At 59.1% G+C, this 11,200-nt stretch overlaps 1 protein-coding gene across 1 annotated transcript in view; it reads left to right on the plus strand.

Annotated features, from left to right (window-relative positions):
* The first annotated feature begins 3,759 nt into the window (after positions 1 to 3,759).
* Positions 3,760 to 11,200, plus strand: part of KCNC3 (potassium voltage-gated channel subfamily C member 3) — a 12,092-nt gene continuing 4,651 nt past the window's right edge. The window contains exons 1-3 of the mRNA XM_045292624.1: positions 3,760 to 3,809; positions 4,223 to 5,412; positions 6,751 to 6,942. Coding sequence (XP_045148559.1) covers positions 3,760 to 3,809; positions 4,223 to 5,412; positions 6,751 to 6,942 — 1,432 coding nt within the window. The remainder of the gene's footprint in view (positions 3,810 to 4,222; positions 5,413 to 6,750; positions 6,943 to 11,200) is intronic.

Raw genomic sequence — 11,200 nt, forward strand, 5'->3', positions numbered from 1 at the left:
CCCGCTCTGCTCCGCACCTTCCACCCCAGGTCCTCAGAAAACCTTGCCCCTAACCTTCCAAATCGCCTAGATCTCTCCAAGCCCCACTCCCCTTCTCCAGGCCGTTCACTGTCCTCCCTAGCCCAGAATCTTCCAGGCACCTCCAAACAACCGCTTCCTGCCCTTCCCAGCCTCCTCTTAGCCCTCAGAAGACCTTGTCCAAGATCTTAGTTCCCTCCAGCCCCTCCTCGAGCCCTCAATGTCTCACCCTTCCCCAGGACCTCAGGGAACATCTTTTCCCAGCCTTAGAATGTCCTGGCCTTGCAGAAGTGCTTCCTAGGGCCCCCGAAGCCCCACCAGCCCTCTCAAGTTTTCCTGTAAACCACAACCTCACAGCTTTTCCAATTTCTTGATTTCTTCCTGGTACCCCTCTCCCGTCTCCCAGAAGGCTCCCCTCTCAAAGTTGGGGAGAAGACACTTTACACACCAACTCAGTTTCCTGAACCCCCATAATGCTTACTCCAGCCAGGATGCTGCCCTGACACACACACACACACACAATCACTGTAACACTTAGTCCTGGGATAGCTTCCCTCTGGGACCCCTCTGCGTTCGAGTCTCTCCGCACATTGGCCATCCCAGCTTCCACCCCCAAGACTAGCTAAGGCCTTTGTACTCCTCACATCCTGTCCCCAGAAACCACCGGATCACCCATAATATGCTTCTGCCCTGCAGAGCCCCCTGACACCCTCCAGAATAGATCCTTCGTGGTCTCAGACTCTCCCAGATTCTTCCTCCATCCTGCCAACTGCACAACCCACTGGGGTCCTCCCCAGCCCCATTCCCAGTCAGGTGACTTCCTCAGCCCCCGTTCTGCCTCAAAGCTTTCCTGCTGACCTCAATCCTTGAGACCCCTTAAGATCATCAACAGGAAAACTGATCCCCACCCACCCAAATGCTCTCAAGTTCTTGCTACCCTCCCTCAGGATAGTTGCACTGCCTCTCCCCCACTCCCCTGCCTCTCTCCTGCCCCAAACAATCCCTCTAGTTGGAAGCCCAGGACTGAGCCCCCTCAGCCTCTCCCCACCTCAAAATAAATCAAAGCGCTCTCTCCTCACAGGTAAGGGCCCTTTCTCCTTCATTTCCCCTGCATCCTCAACTCCCTCAAGTTTCCAGGTATTTCCTAAAGTTCCCCCCATACTCCTTCCCCCACCCAAAAAAACTTCTTCCAACAGTTGTAACTTCCCAGGGATCAATGGCAACCTCCCCTCAACTGCCTCGCCCCAGCCCCCTTCCTCTCTACTAGTTCAGACCCTGTAGGCAGAAAACTGCTGGAGAGCGACAGTTTAAAGTTGGGGGAAGTTGAAAAGAGAGGCGATCCAGCCCCACCTCCCTTCCCAGCGCTTCTTGGGGTCCCAAACGCGGCGAGGAGCTGGTGCCCGTCCCCTCCCCCCAGCGGGCAGTGTCCTGGGCCGGGAAGGACGCGGAGCCGGAGCCGCAGTGCCGCATTCTCGCCGGGGGAGGGAACGAGGGGGAGGGTGCCCCCCCCCCAGGCACCGCATAAAGTTTGGTTCCCCTGGAAGCGCTGAGTTGGCGAGATTTGGGGGTGGGTGGGGGGAGGTAGGGAAGAGGAGGTGCGGACTGGATGTGGCCCCAGATGGCCTCCAAGGCCTCAGAGTGGCCCCCTCCCCCCAGGGCCCGGAGCACCCTCCCCTCCCGTGACCCCATTGAAGGAGGGTGTTGAGGGAGAGGGAGGCTAGGGTGGAATTCGGCTGTGACGCTCAGGCCTAGGGGGTCCCAGAGGCTACGAGGGTCACTCGACTTTCGTGGATGTGGTTTGAGCGTCGGAGCACTGTCTTGACTCCAGGAGGATTACTTGAGAGAGCTGGGGGTCCGAGGCCAGTGCCAAGTGTGTTAAAGGGGGTGTCTGGCCCTGCCTCCCTCCGACTCCCTTCCCAGTAGCCTCTCCTTTCCTTCCCACCTGGACTCAATGCCTCCCCTTTTCCTGTTTTTGCATCCTCTGGGGGGCGGGGGAGAGAAGGGGTTAAAGCCGCCCGACGCGGTCCAGCCTCTGTAGCTGCGCACTGCGGCGGGTGCCCACCATTCCCTTCCGTGCCTCGGGAGGGAAGGAGTTAAGGGAGCTCTGGCCTGGGGCGACCCCCACCCCGCGACGAGGCGGCAGCTCTGCGGCTGCGCGCCACCGGCTGGGCCCTGGCCCGGAAGGGGTTAAGCTGGGGGGAACCTCCAGCCCCTGCGGCTGCGCACTGCGGCGGGGGAGCTGGCCGCGGTGCTGGCCGCCGCGCGCCCCGCCCCCTGGCCCGGCCGGCCCGCCCCCACTGCGGTGCCGCAGCTCCGAGGAGCGGGGGAGGGGGGGTTCGCCGGGCATGCGCTCTGCAGCGACCTCTGGCCTCTTAAGCCACTGCGGAGAAACGGGGGTGAGGGAAAGGGGGCGCTCAGGGAGGGCCAGCACGGACCCCGGCCCGCCTCAAGCTTGGGCCACCTAGCTTTTCATCTCTTGAAAGCCAGGCTCTCCCGAAAGCTAGACCCCGCCCCCCAGGCCCCTAGAGCATAAGGAGGCGGTGAAGAGGGGGCATGCTCACTGCACCTCCTCTCTGCCCCATGCCCCTGCTTGACCGACTAGGCATGCTCACTGCACCTCCTCTCTGCCCCATGCCCCTGCTTGACCGACTAGAACCAAAACCCTTGTCTGAGCTTCCTGTCTTCCACTCACTTAATAAAAATGCCACTTCGCTCCTGGTACCCACCCCTCTCTCCTCTCAACTCTCACCCCTTCATCTGCTGCCTGCCCTGAGACCTTGGCTCTGCCCCCTCTCTTCAGGCCGATGAATAACTGTGACCCCCACACTGTTGGCACAACTCCTCAAACGATCCCAAAAAAGTCCTGTTCTCTCTCCCTACATCCAGACCCCTGGTTGTGGCGCTTTGTCTCTTGAACTTCAGGTCCCTTCCCCATTCTCTGTCCTCTTCACGTTGTGCAGGCTAACACCCCACCACCCCACCCCGTAGCTCCTCGCTGCCCCATGCTTCCTGGCTCCAGGCCCCCTTCCTCCTCCCCCTTTTCTTCCCGAGCCTGGAATTGAGCCTGGCTCCTCTCCCAGGGCCTTAAACCTGGACTCCTTCCACTCCTTCCCTTCTCTGAGACCTTCACCATGGGACTACCCCCCTCTCCCTATCCTATAAGCACCTGAAACCCTCTTTTTGGTCCTGAGCAGTGTGTTCAGAGGCAGGTCCTTTGTATGCCCATCTAATGTAATCATCACACACATACACACACACATACACACCTCACTCCCATGGAGTCGTTTCTGCCTCACAGTGACCCTATAGGTCAGGTTAGAGCTGCTCCTGTGAGTTTCTGAGATGCAACCCTCTATGGGAGTCGAACGCCTCACCTTTCTCCCGAGAAGCAGCTGGTGGTTTCCAACTGCTGACCTCTCTGTTAGCGGGACTGCAGCTCATGGGAAGTGTGAGCACTGCGTCATCATTTGTCCTAGTGACAAGCATGCCACCCCCACCCACCCCCAACACACATACACACACAAACATCAAACTAGAAGCTCAGAAGCTTAGCCCATGTCCAAGTTGCTGTGTGCCACTGAGTCAATTCCGGCTCCTAGGGACCCCTCGCCCCCGTGACAGGACTGCCCCACAGGGATTCAGCTGGCCAGGGATCCATCGCCCAGAGCTGCCAGTGGTTTCCAGCCACCGACCTTTCTGTTAGCAGTCTTTGCCTTCCCCAAGTTGGGCCCAGGGAGAGCCATGGTCCAAGCCCAGCTGAGTGCTGAGTCCTTAGTCACTTGGAGATTCTGGTAACCTCTCTGCTCCCCTCTGCCCTCCCTCTTCCCAAGCTCCAAGCTTTAGAGATCTCTGAGACACCGTTGGTGGGGATAGGGTGCTGTGAGCCCCCTAGGAGAGGCCAGCGTGCCCCCCGCCCCTCCCCAGCACAGGGAGAAGAGGGGAAGCCGAGCCAGGGGCCAGAAGCGCCTGTTCCCTGGGAAAAATGTGGCCATCTGCTGCCTCCACCGGGCCAATTCCTCTCTGGAGTTGGGGGAAGGGGAGAGCTGCCTTGGACCCTTTCCCTGCCCGTTTGCCAGCTCTGGAGGGAGGGCGGAAGACCAGGATGCTGGCAGAGTTGGAGCCTGGTGGAATAGGGTGGGGATGTTGGAGGGGGGTTGGGACTCCTGGACCCACACCCCCATGTGGGATCTGGGGGGCTGGGCAGGGAGCCCCGTGGAGCAGACGCCCAGGTGGGTCACCTCTCGCCCCCTCTCTCTCTCTCCCCCCCACGCCCTGCCGTGCAGTATGTGGCTTTCGCCTCCCTCTTCTTCATCCTCATCTCCATCACCACCTTCTGTCTGGAGACCCACGAGGGCTTCATCCACATCAGCAACAAGACGGTGACGCAGGCCTCGCCGATCCCCGGCGCGCCCCCGGAGAACGTGACCAACGTGGAGGTGGAGACTGAGCCCTTCCTGACCTACGTGGAGGGCGTGTGCGTCATCTGGTTCACCTTCGAGTTCCTCATGCGCATCACCTTCTGCCCGGACAAGGCGGAGTTCCTTAAGAGCAGCCTGAACATCATCGACTGCGTGGCCATCCTGCCCTTCTACCTGGAGGTGGGCCTCTCGGGGCTGAGCTCCAAGGCGGCCAAGGATGTGCTGGGCTTCCTGCGCGTGGTGCGCTTCGTGCGCATCCTGCGCATCTTCAAGCTGACGCGCCACTTCGTGGGGCTGCGCGTGCTGGGCCACACGCTGCGCGCCAGCACCAACGAGTTCCTGCTGCTCATCATCTTCCTGGCGCTGGGCGTGCTCATCTTCGCCACCATGATCTACTACGCCGAGCGCATCGGCGCCGACCCGGACGACATCCTGGGCTCCAACCACACCTACTTCAAGAACATCCCCATTGGCTTCTGGTGGGCCGTGGTCACCATGACGACCCTGGGCTACGGCGACATGTACCCCAAGACCTGGTCGGGGATGCTGGTCGGGGCGCTGTGCGCCCTGGCGGGGGTGCTGACCATCGCCATGCCGGTGCCGGTCATCGTCAACAACTTCGGCATGTACTACTCGCTGGCCATGGCCAAGCAGAAGCTCCCCAAGAAGAAGAACAAACACATCCCCCGGCCTCCACAACCCGGTTCACCCAACTACTGCAAGCCGGACCCGCCCCCGCCGCCCGCGCCCCATCCCCACCACCACGGCAGCGGGGGCATCAGCCCCCCACCGCCTATCACCCCGCCCTCCATGGGGGTGACTGTGGCTGGGGCCTACCCGCCGGGACCCCATGCGCACCCGGGGCTGCTCAGGGGAGGGGCAGGGGGGCTGGGAATCATGGGGCTGCCTCCGCTGCCGGCCCCTGGGGAGCCCTGCCCATTGGCTCAGGAAGAGGTGATTGAAATCAACAGGGCAGGTGAGCTTGGGTGGGGGTGAGGGCAAGGGTGGGGTGGGGGGCACAGGAGGGGGAGTGATGGGCAGAGGTGGGAAGGTCTTACAGGGAGGCCAAGGGGTAGATGATGGCGGAGGCGTGTCCCAAGGCAGGGCCAGCTGGGGTTCCAGAAAGTGAGGCCTGCCCCAGGGAGCTTCTGTGCCCCACCCATACCCCCACCCCCATCCCGGGCAGCCGGAGACCAAGAGGTTGTCACTGGTGGACAGAGAGGCAGAGAGAGAGCCGGAGTGCTGAGAACTATGGGAGACAAAGACCTCACAGGAGAACCTGGGGGTTGGGGGCTGGGCTCCTCCCACTCTCCAGCCTGAGAAGGCTCCTGGGTTTAGAGAGATGGCGGAGGGGTGCAGGGAGCAAAAGTGGACTCTGTGTGTGTGCGTGCCTGTGTGTGTGTGTGCCTGTGTGTGTGTACACGTGTCCTCCTCTCCCTTGGGGAGGCCGGCCTCCAGGAGGCCAGAATTTGGGTGTCTGGGAGGAGGGAGAGGCTGGTGGCCCTCGCCCTCCCCCAACCACCATAAGTAGGTCAAGGAAGAGAGCTGGGCTGCCGGCCCCCATCTTGCTCCCTTAGCCACTGACCCAGTTTCACACCCATTAAAAATAGCACGAGTCGGAGCCTGGGGGACCCCCCCCTCCCCTCCCTCATCTGTCACCTCCAACCGGGCCCCGCTGTGCCCTCCTTGGTGCCCAGTGCCGCTCCCTGAATAGCCATTTCCTGACCTCCCAGCTATCAGCACCCTGAACCCTACACCCTACCCCAGCATCTCACATCCTCAGTCCCCTGGAGCCAACCACCTCCACCCAACACCTTATCACAGTCTCCTGACCCCACCACCCCTTTCTAGAACCCACCACCTGCCCCTCACCCAGCTCTATCAATATTTTATTTAGTACCTTTCCCACCACCTGCCCCTCACCCAGCTCTATCAATATTTTATTTAGTACCTTTCCCACCACCTGCCCCTCACCCAGCTCTATCAATGCTTCAGTCCCTTTCCCATCACCTGAATCACCTGCAGCTTCTTAGCACTCAACACCTGCCTGTCAACCCAACTACTTTACAGCCTCCCAGTGCCCTGCCCATCACCCTTCCCTACCCTGATAGCTGTTCCCAGCGCATTAGACACCCTCCCTCCAAGGATTTCCGCCCCCCAAGGCCACCAGCCACACCCTCTTGGTTCCACAACACCCCTCCCACCAAACACCCACTCGGTCATCCGCCTCCAACACCTGCTGACCACAACCCGTGCGGGAGCGCCTGGCCTCACATCTCCCTTGTGTCTCTGTCTGAATCTTCTGCCCCGACAGATCCCCGCCCCAATGGGGACCCCGCAGCAGCTGCCCTGGCCCACGAGGACTGCCCAGCCATCGACCAGCCCGCCATGTCCCCGGAAGACAAGAGCCCCATCACCCCCGGGAGTCGGGGCCGCTATGGCCGCGACCGGGCCTGTTTCCTCCTTACCGACTATGCCCCGTCCCCTGATGGATCCATCCGAAAAGGTGAGGAGCCCCGCCCCCGGTCCTCGGAGACCCTCCCTCTCTCCCCCAGCCAGGGGGGGAGGGTGGAGAGGGCGGTGGGGAGAAGGTGCTGGGCTTCCCCGTGGCCTGGCCCAGACCCCCTCCTGGCCCTGTGTCCTCTCACCACTCACCCTCTGCCTGTCTTTATTCCATCTCCATCTCCACCCCCCAACCCGGACCCTCTGGCCTCTTCCCCCACCCCCAGCCACCGGTGCTCCCCCACTGCCCCCCCTAGACTGGCGTAAGCCAGGGCCCCCCAGCTTCTTGCCCGACCTCAACGCCAACGCTGCAGCCTGGATATCCCCCTAGTGGACGAACCCCCTCCCCCTGGGGTAAGTAGTCCCCCTATCCTGTTGCCCTCCCCTCTGACTCCCCCTACCTGCTGACTAACCCTTCTGAGAACAGGCAGACCTCACTGACCAAGAACCCCCTTCCCACTCACTGTGAAGAGCTCCCCTCCACTATTAACCCAACCCTGACACTGGTGCCGCCTTCCCCCGGACTTACAATGCCCCTCACTAACCCTCATGAACTGACCCCAGCCTCCCACACCTCGTGCCTCTCCCTTCCTTTGCGACTGACCCCCCCTCCCCCACCAATTCTCACCCCCATTCACATCTCCCTCAGGTTTCTCATGCAGCCTGGCGAGCGGGGTGCACATCCAGGAGACTGGTGGATGGGTACAGGATGGCTGAGGTGCTAGGCACAGGCTGTTGTGCGGTTTCCACAAGGAACAAAACCCACTTGCTGCCCCCACCCATCCCGAGAGCCCCAAGCTTGGTGGAGAACTTGGCACACACGGAGTAGCCCTGCCCCATACATAGCCTCTCTCAGGCTGCCAGCACTCTCCTGGGCAGCAGCTGGTAGGGTTGAGCTACTGCTGATCATGTGGTCAGTCACCCGGTGCTAAACCAGGTGCCCCAGAGTCAACGCCACGGGTCAGAGCAGAACCAAGTGTTCGGAAGTGTGGTAGCCAGGCGTTTCTTCCGAGGCACCCCGGGGTGGACTTGAACTGCCAACCTTTTCATTAGTGGCCAAGCACACACTTCCACCGCTCAGGGACTGCTGACAGTCCCTGTCCTAGGTGGCAGATGCTGCAGTCTGTACAGCACAAGAGCACTGGACAAGAAGCCCGCAAGCCCTGCCAGGTGGGGGGACATTAGGCCAGGATGGAGGGGGTCCTGCCCACCATGAAACCAGAGGAGGAAGAAGGAGCCCTGTGGGACAGTAAGGATTAGGGGGCACAGCAGCGGCAAAGGCCAGGAGACTGGATCAAAGGGGGAGGGGGGTCTAGTAGATGGGAAGGAGGTAAGATGGCTGGTGTCAACAGAAGTGAGGACTTGGGTTGGGGAGGAGCAGGCCAGCCAGCATGGGGGTGGGGGCAGGGCTTCATGAGCAGAAGCCAAGGCCTTGAGCCTGGACCAGAGCTGTGAGGACAAAGTGGAGCGCAAAGGGCAGAGAGGGCTGGGGGCTGATGACCTTGGGGAGGAGAGAGTGAAGAGACATTGACCAAGCCCTTCTCAGGTTTTTTATCCACTAGCTCCTTTCATCCACCCATTCATCCATCCACCCATCCATTCATCCATCCACCCATCCATCCATCATCCATCCACCCATCCATCCATCTATCCACCCACCCATTCATCCATCCACCCATCTACCCATCCACCCATCCACCCATCCACCCATCCATCCATCCATCCATCCATCCACCACCCATCCATCCATCATCTACCCATCCATCCATCCATCCATCCACCCACCACCCACCCATCCACCCACCCACCCATCCATCCATCCACCCACCAAAGGCAAATTACCCTGCGTCATCACCGCAAGAACCCACTGCAATGATTCTGTCAGTTTTAGCACAACCCACTCATTCTTCACTCAACAGTGTCCCCTTTGTGCTCTAACCCTATACAGCCCCCAGAGTTATCGGCCCTGGCCCCCAAGGGCTCACAGTCCCATGGGGGTGGTGTCATAGGGAAGAAACAAGGGGAGATACAGACAACTAAGCAGGCAATGCTAGTGCCACGGAGCCAATTCAGACGGTGCTGCTGTGGCTAGGTGCCACCCAGCTGGTTCTGACCCACAGCGACCTTCCACACAGCCCTTGCATCCCCCACCCCCAGTGGAAGATCCCCCTAGAGACACCCAGCGATCATGAATTGGACAGCAATTAGCCCATGCTTTATACCTTGACAACCTTCGAGCATCATAAACAATATGTTCTACGGCGTTTTGTGTTTAAACATTCACACAAATGGGATTATGGTGTAAGTAATGTTCTGCTCTTTCTCTCTGTACTCAACACTGTGCGTTTGAAGAGCCACCCACCCATGCTGGGAATGCCCGTCTTATTTCAGATGCCCTCTAAATGCGATGGCGTCATCCTCTCACGGGGTCGTGTGTCTGCGTCCACTCCGGGGTGTGGGTTCCTGAGTGTTGACCCAGGGACCACTATATATGCATGTTTTCTTCGCAGGGAGTCTGTTTCTTCAAAGTTATTTTTATTCATTAATTTCTCCATCCCTCCTCCTCCCATTTCCATGCCCTCACGTGCCTCTAGGGAGCCTCGGGCAGCTTCTTCTTTCTTTACAGCTAAGCTGTTGTTCTGGAGAAGAGCCGCCGTCGAAAGCCCCAACTCCTCAGTCTCAGCAGGCGCAGTGAGGGACACTGGCGGCCCTCCTCAGGGCTCTCAACGGGGGGCTCGCCCGCCTTTGCTGAGTCTTTTCTGCACCACTGACATGGTCTCACTGCCCACTACGGTTCGTGGATCATCTTTCCAGTTGCTGTGGTCAATTTGACCTCATATGCTGTTGTTGATGCTGATGTTGATATTGCTGGTGTTAAAGTTGTGGATGTTGTTGTTGTTGTTGTTGTTAATGCTGTTGTAGTTGGTGCTGTCAGGTTGGTTCCAACTCATAGCAAGCCCGTGCACAACAGAACGGAGCATGGCCCAGTCCTGCACCACCCTCACAATTGTTGTTACGTTTGAGCCCACTGCTGTAGCCACTGGGTCAACCCATCTTATTGAGGGGCACCCTCACCTTCGCTGCCCCTCTGCTTCACCAAGCATGACGTCCTTTTCCAGGGACTGGTCTCTCCTGACAACCTGTCCAAAGGCTGTGAGACAAAACCTCGCCATCCTTGTTTCCCAGGAGAATCCTGGCTGTCCTTCCGAGACAAACGTGTTTGTCCTCGCAGTCCGTGGCAGTTTTCACCCCTCACCAGCACCGGAGTCCACACGCACCAGCCCTTTCTTCCTCTTCTAGGTTCCACTTTCACATGCCTGCGAGTTGGGTGAAAATGCCATGGCGTGGGTCAGGTGCACGGGAGTCCTTAAAGGAACATCCTTGACGTTCAACAAAGAGGTCTGGTGAAGCGGATTTACACAATTCAATACCTCGTTCGATCTCTTGACTGCTGCTTCCATGAGCATTGATCACGGATCCAAGCAGGAGGAAATCTTGGACAACTTCAATCTTTTCTCTGTTTACCACGATGCTGTGTACGGGTCCAGTTGTGGGGGTTCAGTTTTCTTTCCATGGAGTTCAGATTCACACTGTGGGCTGTGGTCCTTGATCCCACAGAGACAGTTCTTGAAGGGCGTAAGGCTCAAGGAAGACCTGGCTAACTAGGACACGGAACTATTGATTGGGTTTAAGAAGATTTCTGGACAGAAGCCGCTGAGCTTGTCACAATGCCTTGGGCTCTTTTGGTGGCCCGGCTGGCAGCGTGGGACGTGCTACAGGAAGAGCCCACCCGCCTTTTGAGGGAATTTGCCTCTAAAGATTACAGCCTTTGAAACCCTGCAGGGGAAACTCTGCCCTTTGGGTTTGAATTGGAATCGAGGGGAATGGCTTTGAGGCTCTTTTTTGTTTCCTTTCATTGGTCCCTTCTCATACTGATCTTTGCAATCTCACGTGTTCCCATGGGTCATTTCCCCTCTCTGAGTCTCTTACTCTACCTCATTTTAAAAACTCTTGCCTGCGGTCCTAGAAGCTGTCCCTGTACTTTTCTCTCCTTGTTCCAAAGTCTGGTCTATGGACTTTGGATCTTCACTTCCACGCTCTGACGTGGACTGTCAGTGACCACAGCACACTCACAGCTCACGGTCTGGGCGATGGGCGGCCATAGTGCCTCCTGGCCCTGTCAGTGCTCTGAAAGGCCACTCCCAAGGACGGTGCCCTGTGAAGGTCGGAGCACTGGTGCTGTGTACCAGCATCAGCACCAC

The sequence above is a fragment of the Echinops telfairi genome, unplaced genomic scaffold (assembly GCF_000313985.2).
Source record: "Echinops telfairi isolate 266 unplaced genomic scaffold, ASM31398v2 ScPeMD7_655;HRSCAF=1070, whole genome shotgun sequence".
NCBI classification, from domain to species: Eukaryota; Metazoa; Chordata; class Mammalia; order Afrosoricida; family Tenrecidae; genus Echinops; species Echinops telfairi.